This window comes from Macaca fascicularis, chromosome 1 (genome assembly GCF_037993035.2).
Source record: "Macaca fascicularis isolate 582-1 chromosome 1, T2T-MFA8v1.1".
Lineage (NCBI taxonomy): Eukaryota > Metazoa > Chordata > Mammalia > Primates > Cercopithecidae > Macaca > Macaca fascicularis.
Window position 1 is genome coordinate 25,007,202 of NC_088375.1, and position 17,369 is coordinate 25,024,570.

The 17,369-nt window shown below is 37.0% G+C and overlaps 1 protein-coding gene across 10 annotated transcripts in view; it reads left to right on the forward strand.

The window, feature by feature from the left end:
* The window catches only part of POU2F1 (POU class 2 homeobox 1), a 195,989-nt gene that overhangs the window by 98,594 nt on the left and 80,026 nt on the right, over positions 1 to 17,369 (forward strand). For 7 of the 10 annotated variants that reach the window (XR_012418722.1, XR_012418703.1, XR_012418712.1 and 4 more), the window contains one exon: positions 4,899 to 4,964. Coding sequence is in view for 7 of the 10 variants with exons in the window: in XM_005539869.4 (XP_005539926.1) it covers positions 4,899 to 4,964 (66 nt within the window). In the remaining 3 variants the exon portion in view is untranslated. Of the gene's footprint in view, positions 1 to 1,470; positions 1,706 to 4,898; positions 4,965 to 10,409; positions 10,699 to 17,369 lie in introns of those variants that run through there. The other 3 variants (XM_065520736.1, XM_045392137.2, XM_005539870.4) reach the window with 3 other exon arrangements.

The following is a 17,369-nucleotide window of genomic DNA, read 5'->3' on the forward strand; positions in this document are numbered from 1 at the left end:
CTCTCCTCAAATCTAGTGCACTCTTCTGTGTATCTGTACACACCTGACTTGTAAACACAATGTCTTTGCCGCCATTTACTGGTTTCTTCACTACACTGAAAACAAACCATTCAGTCTGCTGCTTTACCACCTCCCAGCAATTCCCTAAGTGTGTAACTCATCCATAATGCATAGGAATAGCCAAGAGCATAGATTCTGATGTCAGAAAATTCTAGTTTTAAATCCTGACTCCAAATTACTGGTGTGACATTGGATAAAGTGTTTTAGTTCTCTGTGCCTCAGTTTTCTTACTTTAATAATATTTAAGGAAAGAAAGGGGTAATAATGCTTATTACTCCATGGAGGTTTTGTAAATCTTCTCCTGAATTGTCTGTGATGATTAGACTGTTATCATTGTAATACCTGAAAAATTTTGGGTAGATGACTTACCTTGTAAATGTACAAGGTACAAATGTACAAACATATAGTTTAGTAAGGATTATATATGTGTGTATGTTCATTAAGTGAAATTTATTTCAGAATACCAAGTAATTCCACAATTAACATGGCCCACCCTTTGACAATAGAGATTCTAAGTAACAAACTGTCTTCTTTCTACTTGAGATTTATTTCATGGGGAAAGGATACTGCATAATATGTAGCATTCAACTAATCTATTCTGCTAATTTGGTAGTATAAAAAGATTTGTAGATAATGAATTTCTATACTCTTTAAGATACACACCTTGCACTGCTTCTGGGTTTACTGTTGCCGTGTCTTAAAGTGGGACTTTCTCTTGACAGAAGTGTGTTAAGAATTGGAAAATTCCCTATCAGTAGACTAGCACCATCTTGACAGCCTTGTGTTCTGCTTCTACCTTGCTAATTGTTTCCTTGGGATTATTTGGATTGTGTAGAAAGCTTTTTGCAAATCCTCTTATTACTGAAGTCATTGTTGCCAGCAGGAATAAGATTAAAGGTGCTTAAGTCTGTAGAGTTGTTTCTAATTTGTACGTGTCATTTCAGTGGCATTTTAACAGAACTCTGTCTCCTGTATCTCCCTTCTCCCCCGGTACTATCTCCAGTTAGGTCCAAGAAGCCAGGCCATTGGAAGAAGCCTCATTTTATCCTCCTAATTATTATGCTGGCACTCAGGAGATAATTTTTCCCTTCATGCACTGCCAATTAATATGCAAATAACCTGATAAATATTTATGCAATGATTTAAATTATGCAGGGAGTGCTTTCAGTATATTCTGTAAATGAATTGTTCATGGACTTCAAAGTGCTGGCTGCTGTGCTAACGAGGAGAGATTTGCATAAGGCCCTAATCACGCGCATACTGATTAAGCTTCATTATGGAAACTGCCAGCTGCAATCTTTGTTTCTATTTTATTACAAAAAGAGGAACTTTTTCATGCTTCAGTTGCCTTGACAATGTCAGTCGTAGCTGGTAGGAGAGACTAAAACTCCTCTGAGCAACTGAAGTTTCCTTATTCAGTTGAAGATTGCTATGGTGTAACAGAAGTTGTATTTTGCTTTTCCCCTTAATCCACTTTCCACCCTACCCAACCCCCCTTTTTTCTTAAGAACATAGTGTAGATTTGTTAGAAATAGTAGTACCTTCTTTCCCCACCCCAAACTGCTACCTGTTTCTTCCTTGTTTGGACTCTCTGCTCCTCTAGAAGATTTCACAGCAATGCTGGACTGCAGTGACTATATTCTAGGTGGGTACCAGCACAGTTCTTTTCTTAGAAGCTTTAATATGGAAATAGCGTGTGTCGGGTTGACTATGCATAAATGCTTAATCGCATATGCAGCCTATGTGGGGGGAGGGGGAGAGTTGGACTGAGCAGGGAAGGAGGAAAGCATTTGCAAAGCACAAGCTTACTTGAATTTGCAGTAGGTCCCTCCTTGTGACTAGCTCTTCTGGTTCAGAGGGTATTGTTAGTAAATACAGTGAATTTAGAGTTCAGCTTGAATGAATATTTTTGCTTTTTGGAAATTCCTATTGAGAACATTTCACGTAGTTATAAAAACATCTTAAATCTGAAACAAGGCATAACTGTACATAGATATTAATATTAACATATTAATAAAAATGTTTTCCATACCTAATGAGAACATCTTGTACAAAAACCAAAATGCTCAGTGAAAAATAAGGTTGAGTCACAGTGCAGAATAGTTTTCATAAATGTTAATAAAGAGAGTAACTTATACCCTCTTTAAATTAGTTCTTTTGATCTATTTATTTCCAGATTTTAGAAACTATTAACTGTTCTCAGATTTTTGCTAGGATTCGTTTTCTTTTTAATTTTTTTGAAATAAACTATATACTCTAGATAACTGCAATTTTAAATGTTGGAAAACCTTTTTAGAGTTTTCTCTATAGAACAGCAAGGCTTTTGGACTGGAAGGATGTCCAGCTTCAATTTATTAAAGCCATCGTTGGTGATGGAGATTTCAAATAAATCAAGGCACTTTGATTTTTAGATATATGGTGGCTAATGGTGGTCGTATTTTGTGTGGAGTTCTGTCTGTTTATATGCAGAATTATTGAGACTTTTTTTAGTTACTCTAGTCACCTGGAAAGTTAAAATGATATGAACTCCAGGACGTGGATATCTTACATTTAAAACTTTTGCAAACGACTTTTTTCCTATATTGTCATTTTCCGCACTTGAAAATTGAAGCTGCTCCTGTCACCTTCATAGTTGCCAAAGATAAAGTAAAATGATACTTCTGAAAATGTTTGAATTCTTGTGCAGAAGGCATGGCCTAAACCCAGGGTAGCAGTATCTGCCCAGCACAGTAAAAGCCACTATGTAAAGTTTGAGTGACAGAAACAACAAATTTATGTCAGGAATTCAGTCTTGTATTTACTCTTTGACATTTACTTAGTTAGGAATTCAAAAAAAGGAAAGAAAAATACCTTTTTGAAATATTTTTAACATTTCATTTTAGAATTAGAAATTACATCTCTTACTTTCAGTTAATAGTAAATATTATTTAAAGTCTTCCCATTGTTGTGCAATTCTACTTTTGTGTGTATGTGAAGTAATGTTTTATTTTTGTGTGTATGTGAGATAATTTTGTTAAATGCTTTTGAAGCTCTTGACAGTTCAGTAGAAGAATCTGAGAAGATTCATTTAAAACACATAATCTTTATTATCTGTGACATAATCTTTAATTTATAGATGGGAAAATCAGAATATGAATTATACAAGGTCAGGCTCATGACTTGTTAAGAATTATGCTGCTTTATTTCTGCAGTACCTACATATGTGAGAAAACTGTTAACTCCTTTTATGAATGTTAACTGATTGATCATTTTTTCCACTTTCCTTTAAAATTCATTTAAAGGAAGCATTGAGCAGTATGGATGCTAATGGTATATTCTGTTACATTTATTGTGATCTCTGTTGACTTTCATGAGATTTTGATTGTCATTCAGAAAGCTGATTTTTCACTAAGTTGTACACCTGTTCCTTTCAAACCTTAGTATGCTTTCAGATGATATTTAAATTTCTCTGGACAGTGAGGAGAAGGAAGTTGTAGAACTGCCCTCATTTATGACCACAAACATATGAATTTTAACCCTTTGAACATCAGAAGACCAAACCAAAGTTATGACAGAACTGCCTTAGCCCATAAGACAAGCATCAGTTGCAGAAACTTACTGTATTAGAAAAGCTATTACACATCTTCTTGTTGGAAATGAAACTTATAAAAGAAAGACTCCTGATTTTTTTTTCCTCATCTATTGTGTATGGGGATAATTCCACTGTGAAGAACATGGTTGAGAATTCTATCTAGTGATTGTTTTGATTTCCTAGTTAGATGTTTAAGCAGATGACAAAATGTGCTCTTTGGACAAAAACACAATATAGTTTAAACATTTGTTCTCTGTTAATAACTAAAGTTAAATGATTCTTAACTTATTTAACCACTAAATAAGTTAATGGGGGGAAAGGCAGAACTTATTTGACAGTAAACTTGTTTGATTATAAATATTCTAAGTTTGAGTTTACAGTAGTAGAATACGAGATACATTTATGTATATTCCGTTTCTTACCCTTTCAAAGAGTTAGAAGGAAAACAGAGTTCTTGTCTCTTCTCTTAATGTATTTTCTGGAATACCTAATATTGCTTGATGAAAACTTTTTACTGCAGAAATAAACCTTCATTAAATAGATAACCCAGAAATGATAAACCCAAATTAGCAGTTTCATTTAGGATATTGAGGTAGTATTACTTTAAGTGGGTGTGGTTGTGTTGCAGTTTTGAAATTATTAGATATATCTGTTACGCCTTATGGTACAACTTCTTGTGCAGGTTTATAGTTGAGGTATGAATTTAATATGTTCTCACTTTGACTTGTTTAGTTTAGTTAGGGAGGGGAGTAAATTTGGAGATAATTTATCTTAGACGTGTTTTCTTTTAGTTCATAGGTTGAGTTACTGTCCCATCTATTATCAAGATTACCAGTGGGTTGTTTTAGTTATAATGAATGAATATCATTGCATATAGAAAAAGATACTTTATTTGGGAATAACATTTTATTTTGTGAGGTGCTTCCCCCCTTTCCAGTTTTACTTCATGTTACAAAGCATTTATTCCTTTTACATATCAGACTTTCTAATTTTTTTCGGGTTACAGTTCTGCTGTCTTTCTTTAAAGAATCTTAAAATTCTTTAAAAAGAGTTTATTTGTGAATCCCTTCAGGGTCTGGGGAATTTTGAATTTCTTCCAGATAACCTTTTATTACACTTCCTAGTATTTTAGCCAGACATGTATACACCAGGTCTTCTTAAACTATATAACATTAGTTAACCCTTTTTTTGGCCACAGTTTTGCCTCCTCAATCCCATCTCCATCCCCAGTTTTTTAAAAACCTCATTCACCTCTGATTTATTGCAGACTCAAGAATGAACAATCCATCAGAAACCAGTAAACCATCTATGGAGAGTGGAGATGGCAACACAGGTAAGAGTTTTCTGATCTACCTTTTAATTAACTCTAGTAGAGCACAAAGAAGAAACTTTCCACGTAACTAGGACTCGTATTTGGCAAACACAGACCAATTTGAGTATTGAGTTGTCAAATACGATTCAGTCCTTTAGGAACTGGGAGGGATTATGTTTGTTTAAGATTACCTAACTTCCTTCTGCAGGCAGCTTTGTTGTTTTTCTTCTATCAGGCAAACTGTGTAGATGTTAGGAAAATTGTCCTTTGGCTCAGATAGTTTTGGGTATGAAATATGGGTTTACCATTTACTAGCTATGTGACTTTAGCCAATTTCCCCAGTCTTTTTGAGACTTAATTTATTCAATTACAAAATGAGGATAATATATTTCAGGTCATTGTGAGTATTAAAGGAGATAATATATGTGGCATGTGAAGCAAAATGCCAGCTACACAGTAACCATTCAGTAAAATGTTATTTTTCTTACAGATGTTAATCAAAATAGTAAATTTTATCTGCCCTACCTTTGATATAAATTATATTAAAAGTTATGATAGTATCAGTAAGTAGTTATAAACACCCATTTCTAATACATTCTTTTATTTGGTAATTAAAAAAAATTATACTTCATTAAACCTTTTGTCAAGAGAAAATTATCATATAAATGAGAATACTGAGGCCCCATGTGAGAAAGGTAAATCCGTAAAAGATGGTTTGTCTCCACGGCTCATACTCTTGAGTCAGTATATTGCTTAGAGGGTGTAAGACTATGTATCTTTATCATCTGCCAGAGATGATACAGGGACTTCCCCGCTTTCTGGTAAAGCCATAAATCAAAATATTAAACCAAATAAGACAGTTATGGGCAAGGATTCACAGAAAGTACTTGCTTCTAAAAACTAGGTTTTTCACTTGCAGAGAGGGATCCCTTTTGACTTATCATTTTAAAAATGCTTAACTATGGGCAATGGTAAGAATGAGAGGCACTCTTAATTTGTGGTAAATGGCTGAGTTGGACTAATGTAGCAGTTTTCCTGCCTACATGTCTTTCGCTGTAAACTGTCCTATACCTGGAGATGCTTATGTTAATCTCTAAACTGTACCTACCTCTTTATGTGAAACTGAGCTGTGGGGCTTCCATGTTCACCCCTGTTGTATTTAACATACTTCATAGTGCTCTTACTGAGGCTAGCCAAGTAAGACTTCTGTAGTATCTCTTGAGAAGGGAAAGGGCAGCATTGTATTCTGTCTGAATTGTCAGCCACAGTCTCCTTTTTGTTATTTCTCTGTCCCCTGTTTGGACTCCATCTTTCTTTCTTGTTTAGCACTGGTTCCTATGCCAGTGCCAGTGCTTCAGCCAGCTAGCTTAGGTGTGGGAAATGTTTGCAGAGAGAAATAGGGCAGCAGATCCCCCTGAGAGACTAGGGGGCGGGGTGGTGGGCAGGACACCTTTGCCTAAAGAATAGCTTCAAAGAAGAAACATACTTTTTTTTCCCCTAAGGGAAGAGAAGCAGAATGATTGGAAAACACTGAAAATACTAATTACATCAGACTCCATGGACATCCGTGTATCTACTTTTATGCTACTGCTATAATAGCAGTTTCAGCAGTTACCATTTATTGAGCAACTACAACACTTTTTTTTTTTTTTGGAAGTGGCGTTTTGCTCTTGTTGCCCAGGCTGGAGTGCAATGATGCGGTCTCAGCTCACCACAACGTCTGCTTCCCAGGTTCAAGTGATTCTCCTGCCTCAGCCTCCGGAGTAGCTGGGATTGCAGGCACCAGCCACCATGCCCAGCTAATTTTTTGTATTTTAGTAGAGATGGGGTTTCACCATGTTGGCCAGGCTGGTCTTGAACTCTGTGTGCGTTACCTGATTTCAAGTTAAATTATTTTGACAAGTTAGATACCATTATTTCAAATTATAGGAAATTGAGGCACAAAACTAGCCAGGAAATAAAGGCAGGTTTAGGATTCACAGCCCACATGTAAGTTTCCCCATGAAGTGCAATAAAATAAAACTGAAAATTTAAGCAACATGTATATGTCCAGACCTGTATAAGGTAAGTTCTGACTGGAGCACTTGTAACAGTCTTGTGAATTTCTTGCCTTGTTTTAATATAGAATGTGTGGCAGACTGGTTCCTATCATAGACTTTGCATATTTGCTTACCATGTTTGATATATTAGATATAAAATTACAGTTTATTTAGATAATTACATGCTTACAAATTGATTTTTATTTAAGCATATAACAAATGAATCTGCAGACTCTTGAATTGTTAGTTAACTATTCTTTTCTTGGTAGTTTATGAAAGCAAGTAAAATGTTTAAGGGAAAGAACGCTTAGCATTATAATAAAACTGAAGCCTCACAATTTCTGCATTCAGAATACATTTGTGTAGATCATTTTTTTCTGAAATGTTTACAGTTGTAATTTTGATTTGTGAGACTTTAAGGAGAATGATATTGTAAAATTAAATTTTAAGATTGTGTTGATACGTTAATTCTGTGCCTTTCTTTTGTCAGTGATTTATTTGAGAAGCAAAATCAAATGATGCACTTTTTGTCAAATATGTTTGCAGAAAATCTATAGTTTAGGTTTTTAAAAAATGTATTCAGTAAGTGTCTGTTCTATGTATAAAGTACTATAATCAGTGTTATTAGGATGTACAATGCAAATAGATGAAATAACCCTCACTCTTTAAGGAGTTAACAATTCATTAAGAGATAAGACAGATAAATAACTGATCCTGGATAGATTATGGTAAAGAATTCAAGAGGAGGTACAGAAAAGTGCCACAGTGGTGTTAATTAGGAGTTTCTTTGAGGAAATTTGAGTGTGTTTATAGGTCAGGTGGAAGGACCCATCAGGGAGCAAGAGAGTGGAGAAAGAAATACAATTAATTGAACCAAGGTAGGGCTGGAGGTCTAGGATCAGAAGTGCAGAATGAAGGGTTGACTCTGAACATGAAAAGAGACTACCCCGTGTCTCTAAAATTGGGAAGAAGCAGCAAATGTTATACAATAACGGAGAAAATTGAAGTGGAAGGGAGAAGCAAAACAGCAATCATTCACATCAGATTGCTTTATTTTTCTCATTAAAGTAGTTGAGGCAGTCATCTGAGAGGAAGGTAGGGATAATAGTAATAATAATGGCAGCAGCTGCTGTTTTTTGAATTCTTACTGTAGGTGTGTGGCTAGCCACTTTATTATATATACTTTATGTCATAATTGTTAAAGTACTCTTATAAGGTTAAGTGGATTTATAAAAAGGATTGATAAGCCTGTTGAGGATCAGGCTTAAAGAAAATAAATGTATTAGTTTATTCAGCCAACATAGTTATACAGCTGATCCTTGAATAACATGGATTTGAGCTGCATGGCTCCACTTATATGCAAATATTTTTCATTAAATATGTTGGAATTTTTTTGAGATTTGCAACAATTTGGAAAAACTTACAAATGAATTGTGAAATATTTAGAAATATTGAAAAAAATTAAAAGGTATGTAATTAATGCATTAAATATATGTAGATAATATGCTGTTTTATCATTTATTACTGTGAAATACCACAAATCTATTAAAATTATAAAAACTTAAAATGTATCAAAACTTATGCATACAAACACTAGAAGATCGCATACATGGCACCATTCACAGTCTAGATAAATAGAAACAAATGTAAACAATGCAGTATTAAATCATAATTGGATAAAATTAACTGCATTACCTACTATACTACTGTAATAATTTTGTAGCCACCTCTTGTTGCTATTGCAATGATCTCAAGTATTGTGAGTATCCATTTAAAATGCCATGTGACCCTAATCACATCACAGAGAACAGTTCATCCAGTAAATTGCGTATTGTAGTAAAAAGTGATCTCTCTATGTTCTTGAGTATTTTGCATCCTGTTTAGTGCAATAACCTAAACCTTAAATAATGCCGTAAGACCTATACAAAGTGCCACTGGTGGTGCTGGAAGTGCTCCCCAAAGCAGAGGCAAGTCATGACGTTACAGGAAAAATTTGAATTACTTGATGAGTACTACAGATTGAGGTCTGCAATTACAGTTGCCCTCCATTTCAAGATAAATAAATTAAGTGTAAGGCCCATTATTTAAAAAAAAAAAAAAAAAGAAAAGGAAATTCCTGAAGCCTTCACTGCAGCTACACCAGCAGACATGAAAAGCTTGAACTTTTTGCTAAATACTTTTTTATTTCATTGAAAATACAGGCCTGGTGCAGTAGCTCACGCCTGTAATCCCAGCACTTTGGGAAGTCGAGGCGGGCAAATTGCTTGAGCCCAGGAGTTTGAGACCAGCATGGGCAACATGGTGAAACCCTGCCTCTACTAAAAATATAAAAAATTAAGCCGAGTGCTGTGGCTCATGCCTGTAATCCCAGCACTTTGGGAGGCTGAGGTGGGCAGATCACCTGAGGTCAGGAGTTTGAGACCAGCCTGACCAACATGGTGAAACCCCGTCTCTACTAAAAATACAAAAAAAAAATTAGCCAGGCGTGGTGTAGCTGTAATCCCAGCCACTTGGGAGGCTGAGGCAGGAGAATTGTTTGACCCTTGGAGGTGGAGGTTGCAGTGAGCCGAGACTGGGCCTTTGCACTCCAACCTGGGCAATAAGACAAAACTCCGTCTCAAAAAAAAAAAAAAAAAAAAAAAAGCCAGGTGTAGTGGTGCACACCTGTAGTCCCAGCTGGTTGGGGGAAGAGGTGGAAGAATCACCTGAGCTTGGGCAGCCAAGGATACAGTGAGCTGAGATCACACCACTGCAGTCCAGCCTGGGTGACAGAATGAGACCTTGTCTCAAAAAAAAGAAAAAAGAAAATGCAGCTTTTATGTGGGTGCAGGATTGCTATAAGAAAGACATACCTTCGGATTCTAATGTGATTTGAGAGGAAGCACAGTCATTATATGACAACTTAAAAGGCAGGTGAAGGATCTAAAGCTGGAGAATTTAATGCCAGCAAAGGATGGTTTGATAATTTTAGAAAGATTTTTGGCTTTAAAAATGTCAGGATAATGGAAGAAGCAGTTTCTGCCAAAGAAGAGGCAGCAGACCTCAAGTTCTCGGATGCCGTGGAGAAAATCAATGAAGGCTGTCTGTGGTGGCTCACACCTGCAATTGCACCATAGCTGGACCCCCATCTCTACCCACCCCCTGCCCCGCGAAAAAAAAAAAAAAAAAAAAAGAAAGAAGGAAAATCATTGAAGAGAAAGGATATCTGCCTGATCATATTTTTAATGCAGACAAAAGTACCCTATTCTGAGAGGAAAAAAATGCCACAAAGGACATTTATTAGTAAGGAAAGACATGGAAGTACACCAAGATTTAAAGCAGGAAGGAATAGGCTAACAGTACTGTTTTGTGCAGATGCAATCAGGTTTATGATCAGAACAGCCCTATCTATATCCTATTAAAGACTGCTTTTTGCCTTCTTTTACAGCATGGACCCTTTTATGATATGGGCACTGAAACTAAAGCACATGGTGGAAGAAGGATTGGTAGCATATAGAAACATTTTTAAACAAATGAAAAAGCAAAAAAGTCAGAAATTGCAGTGTATTTCCATAAAGTTACACCAAGTGTGCCTGCCTCTCCTGCCTCCCCTTCCAGCTTTTTGTCTTCTGCCATTTCTGAGTCCGCAAGACCCCTCCTGTTCCTCCTTCTCAGCCTACTCAGCATGAAGACAAGGATGAAGATCTTTGTGATGATCCACTTCCACTTAATGAATAGTAAATATATTTTATCTCACTTAGGATTTTCTTTAGCTTACTTTACTGTAAGAATACAGTATATACTACATATACAAATATGTTTTAGTCAACTGTTTATGGTATCAGCAAGGCTTCTGGTCAACAGTAGGCTATTAGTATTTGAGTTTTGTGGGAGTCAAATGTTACATGCAGATTTTCAACTGTTTGTGGGGTTGACACCCATGACTCCGTTGTTCAGGGTTCAACTGTATAACCTTTCTGTAGCCTAGATCAGCAGTCCAAACTCAGGAATGAAGAAAATGGGACATTGGATTATTTTACCAAAATAATATCCTATCACCAAAAAAGAAAGAGATAGGGAGTGGTAATATTTTTTATAACATAGTTGTTTGCACAAGGATACTCCCCTTGGGAAAGATGGTATTTCCCCATTCCTCCCTGTCCTCAACCTTTGGTAAACTCTATTCTATGTTTTCAAGGTTATTCCATGTTGTAGCATATATCAAAACTTTATTTTTTTATATGATGTTCCATTGTGTGTATATACTACATTTTGTTTATGCATTCATCTGTTAATGGACAGCTGGATTGTTTTTACCGTTTGGCTATTATGAATAATGTTGCAATGAACTTTGGTGTACAAGTATCTGAGTCCCAGTTTTCAATTATTTGGGATATATACCTAGGAGTAGAATTGCTTGGGTAAAACAAAACACAAACTTATTATCTTACAGTTTGGGAGGTCAGAGTCCTAAAATTAGAGTGTTGTAAGTGCTTTATTTCTTCTAGAGGTACTATGGAAAGTCCATTTCCTTCTCTTTTCCTGCTTCTGGAGACCACCTGCACTCCTTGGCTTGTGGCCCCTTCCTCCATCTTCAAAGTCAGATATATAGCATCGTCAAATCTGTTTACCTCCCTCCCTTTCCTGTCCCTCTCCTCCCCTCAACCCTGCTTCCATCATCGTATTTCCTTCTCTAATTCTCCTGTCCCCATCTTTTCTTTGAAGGACACTTACTATCCTGAACTTCATTCAATTTGCAAAATCCCTTTTGCTGTGTAAGGTAACAAATTCACAGCTTCCAGGGATTAGGATGATTATTAGGCCCATCTTTGATGGGCTGTTGTTCTGCTTTAGCACAAGATTTTTTCCGAAATTCAACCTTATCAACTCTATTTTAGATGATAGTTGGAAAAGTAAAAAAGTTGTTTAAAGTTTTACAAGGTTTGGTAGGAAAAACAAACAATTATTTTGATGTAAAGAAATATTGAGGGAAAAAGGAATATTGGACAAATATTAAAGTTTTGCTCACTTTTAACTCAAAGGACAGACCTCTTTTATCAGTACTCCTGACAGATGGTTATCTGCCCTGTGCCTGGGTTCATGCACTGACACAGAACACAGTACTTCCTGATGTTACCTGTTCTCTGGTTATACAACTCTGTTCTCTACATTCTTTTGAATTTTGCCCTTAGGAGTTCCTCATCTTTTAAGAAATTAAAGCTCTTCTGGAAGTCACTGTCACATTTTAACTCTTTTCCATTCATTTGACAATTTATTACAAATTAATTTACTATAAAGTAGTAATTTATTATAAAACAATTTGTTATAATCATTTGTACTAGAATATGATGACAGTGGCTAGCATTTATTAAGTATTTACTCGATTTAAACATTTTACATAGATAATCTCATTTAATCCTTATAAAAACCTCATGAAACATTATTTTTCTTTTTTTTATAAATGAGGGTCTTTTTTTTTTAATAAATAAGGGAGTTGAGGCTCAGAGATGTTTAGTCGCTTGTTGAAGGTCACACAGATGGCTATAAAGGGGAGCAAAACCATTCTTTTTTTTTTTTGAGATGGAGTTTCGCTCTTGCTGCCCAGGCTGGCGTGCAATGGCGCTATCTTGGCTCACTGCAACCTGCGCCTCCCGAGGTCAAGCAATTCTCCTACCTCAGCCTCCCAAGTAGCTAGGTTTACAGGCATGCGCCACCATGCCTGACTAATTTTGTATTTTTAGTAGAGATGGGGTTTCTTCATGTTGGTCAGGCTGGTCTCAAACTCCTGACCTCAGGTGATCCGTCCACCTTGGCTTCCCAAAGTGCTGGGATTAGAGGTATGAGCAACTGTACCCAGCCCAGAACCATTCTTTTACCCTTTGAGCTATGTTGTTTCTTTTTTTTTTTTTTTTTTTTTGAGACAGAGTTTCACTCTGTTGTCCAGGCTGGAGTGCACTGGTATGATCTCAGCTCACTGCAACCTCCGCCTCCTGTATTCATGCAGTTCTCCTGCCTCAGCCTCCCAAGTAGCCGGGATTACAGGTGTGCGCCACCACACTCAGCTAATTTTTGTATTTTTAATAGAGACTGGGTTTCACCATATTGGCCAAGCTGATCTTGAACTCCTGGCCTCAAGTGATCCACCTACCTTGGCCTCCTGCTGGGATTGTAGGCGTGAGCCACCATGCCTGGCCTGTCGTTTTTGTCTCCAATGTGCAAGATACAGTACTAAGTAACATCAGTGAAGTTGAATAAAATGCTGATTTTGTTCTCAATAAATTTTTCTTACAGAGAAAACATACATGAAAATGTAATATAACAGAAATCGAGAAGATTCATGAGAAGTATATGTGAACCCATGAGAATTCAGTATAGGGGAAAAGTATTTCTAGCTGGGAGGATCAGAGAAGGCTTTGGAGAAGGTGGAACTGAAATTGTATCTTACAGGCTGGGTAGGGTTTAAATCATTACGATGCTAGGCAATATATGTTCAGTATGAAGAAACAGTCAAAACTGAGATGGGGGAAGAACTCTGTCCTAATGTCTCTAATTCCTTTACAAGCTTTCCATTATGTCATCTGATTTCTAGATCCTTTATCTTTTAGTCATTCACAGAATTAGACAGTATTCCAGTTCTTCAGACTCTCCACTGCAGCCATTACCATTACCTTTTGTTTATTACTATCTTTGAAAACTTACCATTGGCTTATTATAATTATTTTTTATAATGAAGGTAAAAAGGATAGATATTTAAATACTATATTTTAATATAAATGTTAATATATTTAATAAGATTTTCTGATTTGTAATGTGAAAAATTGTTTTCTTTTAAAGCAGCTGACTCATCTGTTGTAATGAATTTACAGTCCGTCAGCTGTCTTTTTTCATCTGAATTATGATAGATAGATCCAAAGCTTCCCTATCCTTTCCTTTTTCACTTGCTTTTTTCATTTGAATTGAAAGGGGAGAGTTCCCTGACCCCCCTTGCAGGACACGTGACAGGGAGTGGCTTGTATGTTTGGCTGCCACACGCTCAGACCTGTTAGAGGAAGGGGAGCACACAGACTGGCAGGTGCAGGAGTTGGTAAGCACTTTTTGGGCTCCGGCCACATGGTAGTGTCTAGGGGTGGGTGTCTGCAACTCCCGAAGCCCAAGTGGGCACTTGTTTCAGTGCACTCTTTTTAGCCTTGCCATCCACAGACAGCTTAAGTGTTAGCTCAGTGATCCTCTTGGTACCCAAGTCCTTGTGTGGCATCCAGGAAGAATCAGGTCACACATGGACTTGAAGGATGAATTCAGGGGTTTTGTTGAGTGATGGAGGTGGCTCTTAGCAGGATGGTTGGGGAGCTGGAAGGCGAATGGAATGGGAAGACGATCTTTCCCTGGAATTTGGCCATCCAGCAGCTGATATCTCCTCTTCGACTGCCGCCAGCTGAATTCCTCTCAACATTCAGACATTCCTTCTTTTCTCTCTGCCGCACTATTCTGCTCTTCTTCTGCTCTACTGTTCATGTCCTCTGGAGCCCGGGGTCTGGGGGTTATATGGAGACACGATAGCAGGGCATGGCAGGCCAAAAGGCAACTTTTGGGTGCAAAAATAGGAATGCCTGTTCCCATTTAGGACCACAGGTTTCCAGCCTTGAGGGTGGGGCCTTTGCTGGGGAACCACCCTCTTCTACCCAGTATTCTCGTCTCCTGTTCATACCAAAATGATTTTTCCCCAGGATAATATCACCATATTTCAGGCAAATGAGAAGTCAAAAGGAATTTATTAATGTAACCTAATATACGTAAATACAATAGCATTTTTGGAATACTATTTATGGACTAGTATTCCAAAAATATTGTCATCCAAAGCTCCTAGTAACCAGTGATGTTATTAATTCTATGGGATTTACTAGTGCTATGGCTGGTACTAGGACATTATATTCATAAAAGAGCATGATCAGATATCATTTCCTCCAAGATTGAGAGAATCCTGAAAGACCAGGGTACCAGTGAATATACTTACTATTCTTCATAGTAATCTAACAACTTGATGCCTTGAACCAGCACTAGTTTTGGAAATAATTTCCAGATAAAATACCAGTGCTTTCCAGAGAAGCCTCAAAATAGGCCTCAATATAGTTCTTGTTAAACCAGAATAGAGCATTTACAAATTTCAGACACTTAAGGATTATTTTCCTTTTGAACTTACGTTTATCCAGAAGCCATTTTTAATACTTACTGCTTTTATTATTATTTTAAAATTTATTACATATTTTATTGTGTAGACTACATTCTGCACTGGCCAAGACGCTCTTACAAGCCTGAGAGTAGAAATACTGATTTTTTTTTTTTTTTTTTTGGAGTACCTTCATAGCAGATTTTTAATTAGTGGGTCATTGAAAGTGGCTGAAGCATTTCCAGAGAGCCTCAGGAGCTCAGTGAGGGATCTTGGTGGTTTAGGAGGAAATATCAAACACCTGTAGGAAAGATAGACCTCCCTCTAGTGTTTGATTTGATAGATGTCAGTTACAGGATATGGCGTCTACAAGAATCTGATCAGTACATATTAAGAAACTTGCCCTGGCTCTGCCCACTGGTGCACATGGGGATTTTAAAACTTTAGGTCGGGGTGGGGGTCAAGGGAAAGAAGGGTGCTATAATTACTCAAGCTGTGAGAATAGGAAGTGACATCTGAATTAAGATTATACTTTTGTTAAATGACTGAATGAGCAATTGATCTTTTTGCCATGAGATAACCCAGTAACAAATTTAGAATTTTAAAGGTAGCATCCATTTCTGTTCATTACTAATAGAAATTCAGAACAGTAAAGGGAGGATTTGTTTCTAAAATGCTGCTTTAGGCACAGATTATTAGAGATTGTCTATAATTTTCTCCCTTAGAGAGCAGGTTAGTTTTATGTCGTGTTACTTTTTTCATTTTTTTTCTAACAGATATTAAAGAATTTTTGGTATAAAAGAATTTTCCAGCCATATTATACTTTACATCTTGCTTGAAGCCAAAAACTAGACTCCATTATTCTTTCAATTAGATCCATTATATAGCATCCTGGCCTAGAGCAGTGGCAATAGAAGCTAGGGGTCAAATTTAATGAGCCATTGAAGGGAAGAGGAGAAGAGATTGAGAGGGAGTTTTTTTTCCGTAGTTTTTTGTGGTTTTTTGTTTTGTTTTGTTTTGTTTTTTTTAAAGGAAGGAAGGAAAGGGAGTAATTTAAAATGAATACTTGTATTTGCCTCGGGGCTGGAAGAGATGTGATACCATCCTCTGAGTAGGAACTGTACTGTTGGGGAGTAGACTTGACAATGAGGTGATGAAACATTTCAGTTCTGAAAATGTTGTACTTGAGGTGCCTTCTGGTGCTTGTAGGTGAAGATCTGGGCAATTGAAGATAGAGATAGGTTCCTGAGGAGAGGTATAAGGTCCTTAACAGGGAGATGTTTAGGAGAGAGATGTTGGGAGGAGAGTGGAATCAGCCAAGAGGACCAAGGACGGAGCTCTTCTGCAGTGTTGAAAGGGCTGGCAGAGGAAGAAGAGTCCATACCTTCGTTGTCCAGTAGAATGGACACTGACTGCATGTGGCTCTTTAAATTTAAATTAAAATAAATTAATTCAATTCCTCAATCATACTAACCGCATTTCTAGTGTTCAGTAGCCACATGTAGTTAGTGGCTACCATATTGGCCAGTACATATAATAGAACATTTCCATTATCACAGAAAGGTCTATTGGACAGTGCTTAAGCAGACTAAGAAATAACAACCATGGAGATCAGATGTGAATCAGACCAGTGAGCTCATGGAGTTAGCATTCAGTGTGATCAAGTCCTGCCATAGGAGCCTTAAAATGTGACCCTCGAGTTTGACAATTAGTAGTTACTGGGGGCCTTTTAACAATTTTAGTTAAGTGATTTGGAAAGAAATTGCTGTGGTTAAGTGAATGGTTGTGTAAAGGGAATGATAAATGTAGGCAACTCTTTTAGTGGAAGCTGTATATGGGGCTATGTATCATAGTGGTTAGGAGCTCAGACCCTGAAATCAAACCACATGGATTCATATCCTGCTCCTTTCACTTGCTAGTTGTGTTACCTTGGGCAAGTTACTTTTTTCATGTCAGTTTTTCTTAGCTGTAAGATGGAGATAAGTAATAATCCATCTAATAGTATTGATGTATACACAGAAAGCAAGTAGATATATGGGTCAGTCCATTCACCATCAGTGTTAGCTATCTATTAGGAGGAAGGGGGGGATGATAGAGAAGAAAAGAATGGGAGGGGAGATTAGAAGGGCCTCCTAGTGAAGCAGTTTGAATATGTTTAGATGCTAAGGGAGAAGAGCCAGTGTAGGAGGGCAGTTGCAAAGAAAGAACAGATGATGCAGCCATAAAAAGGAATGAGATCATGTC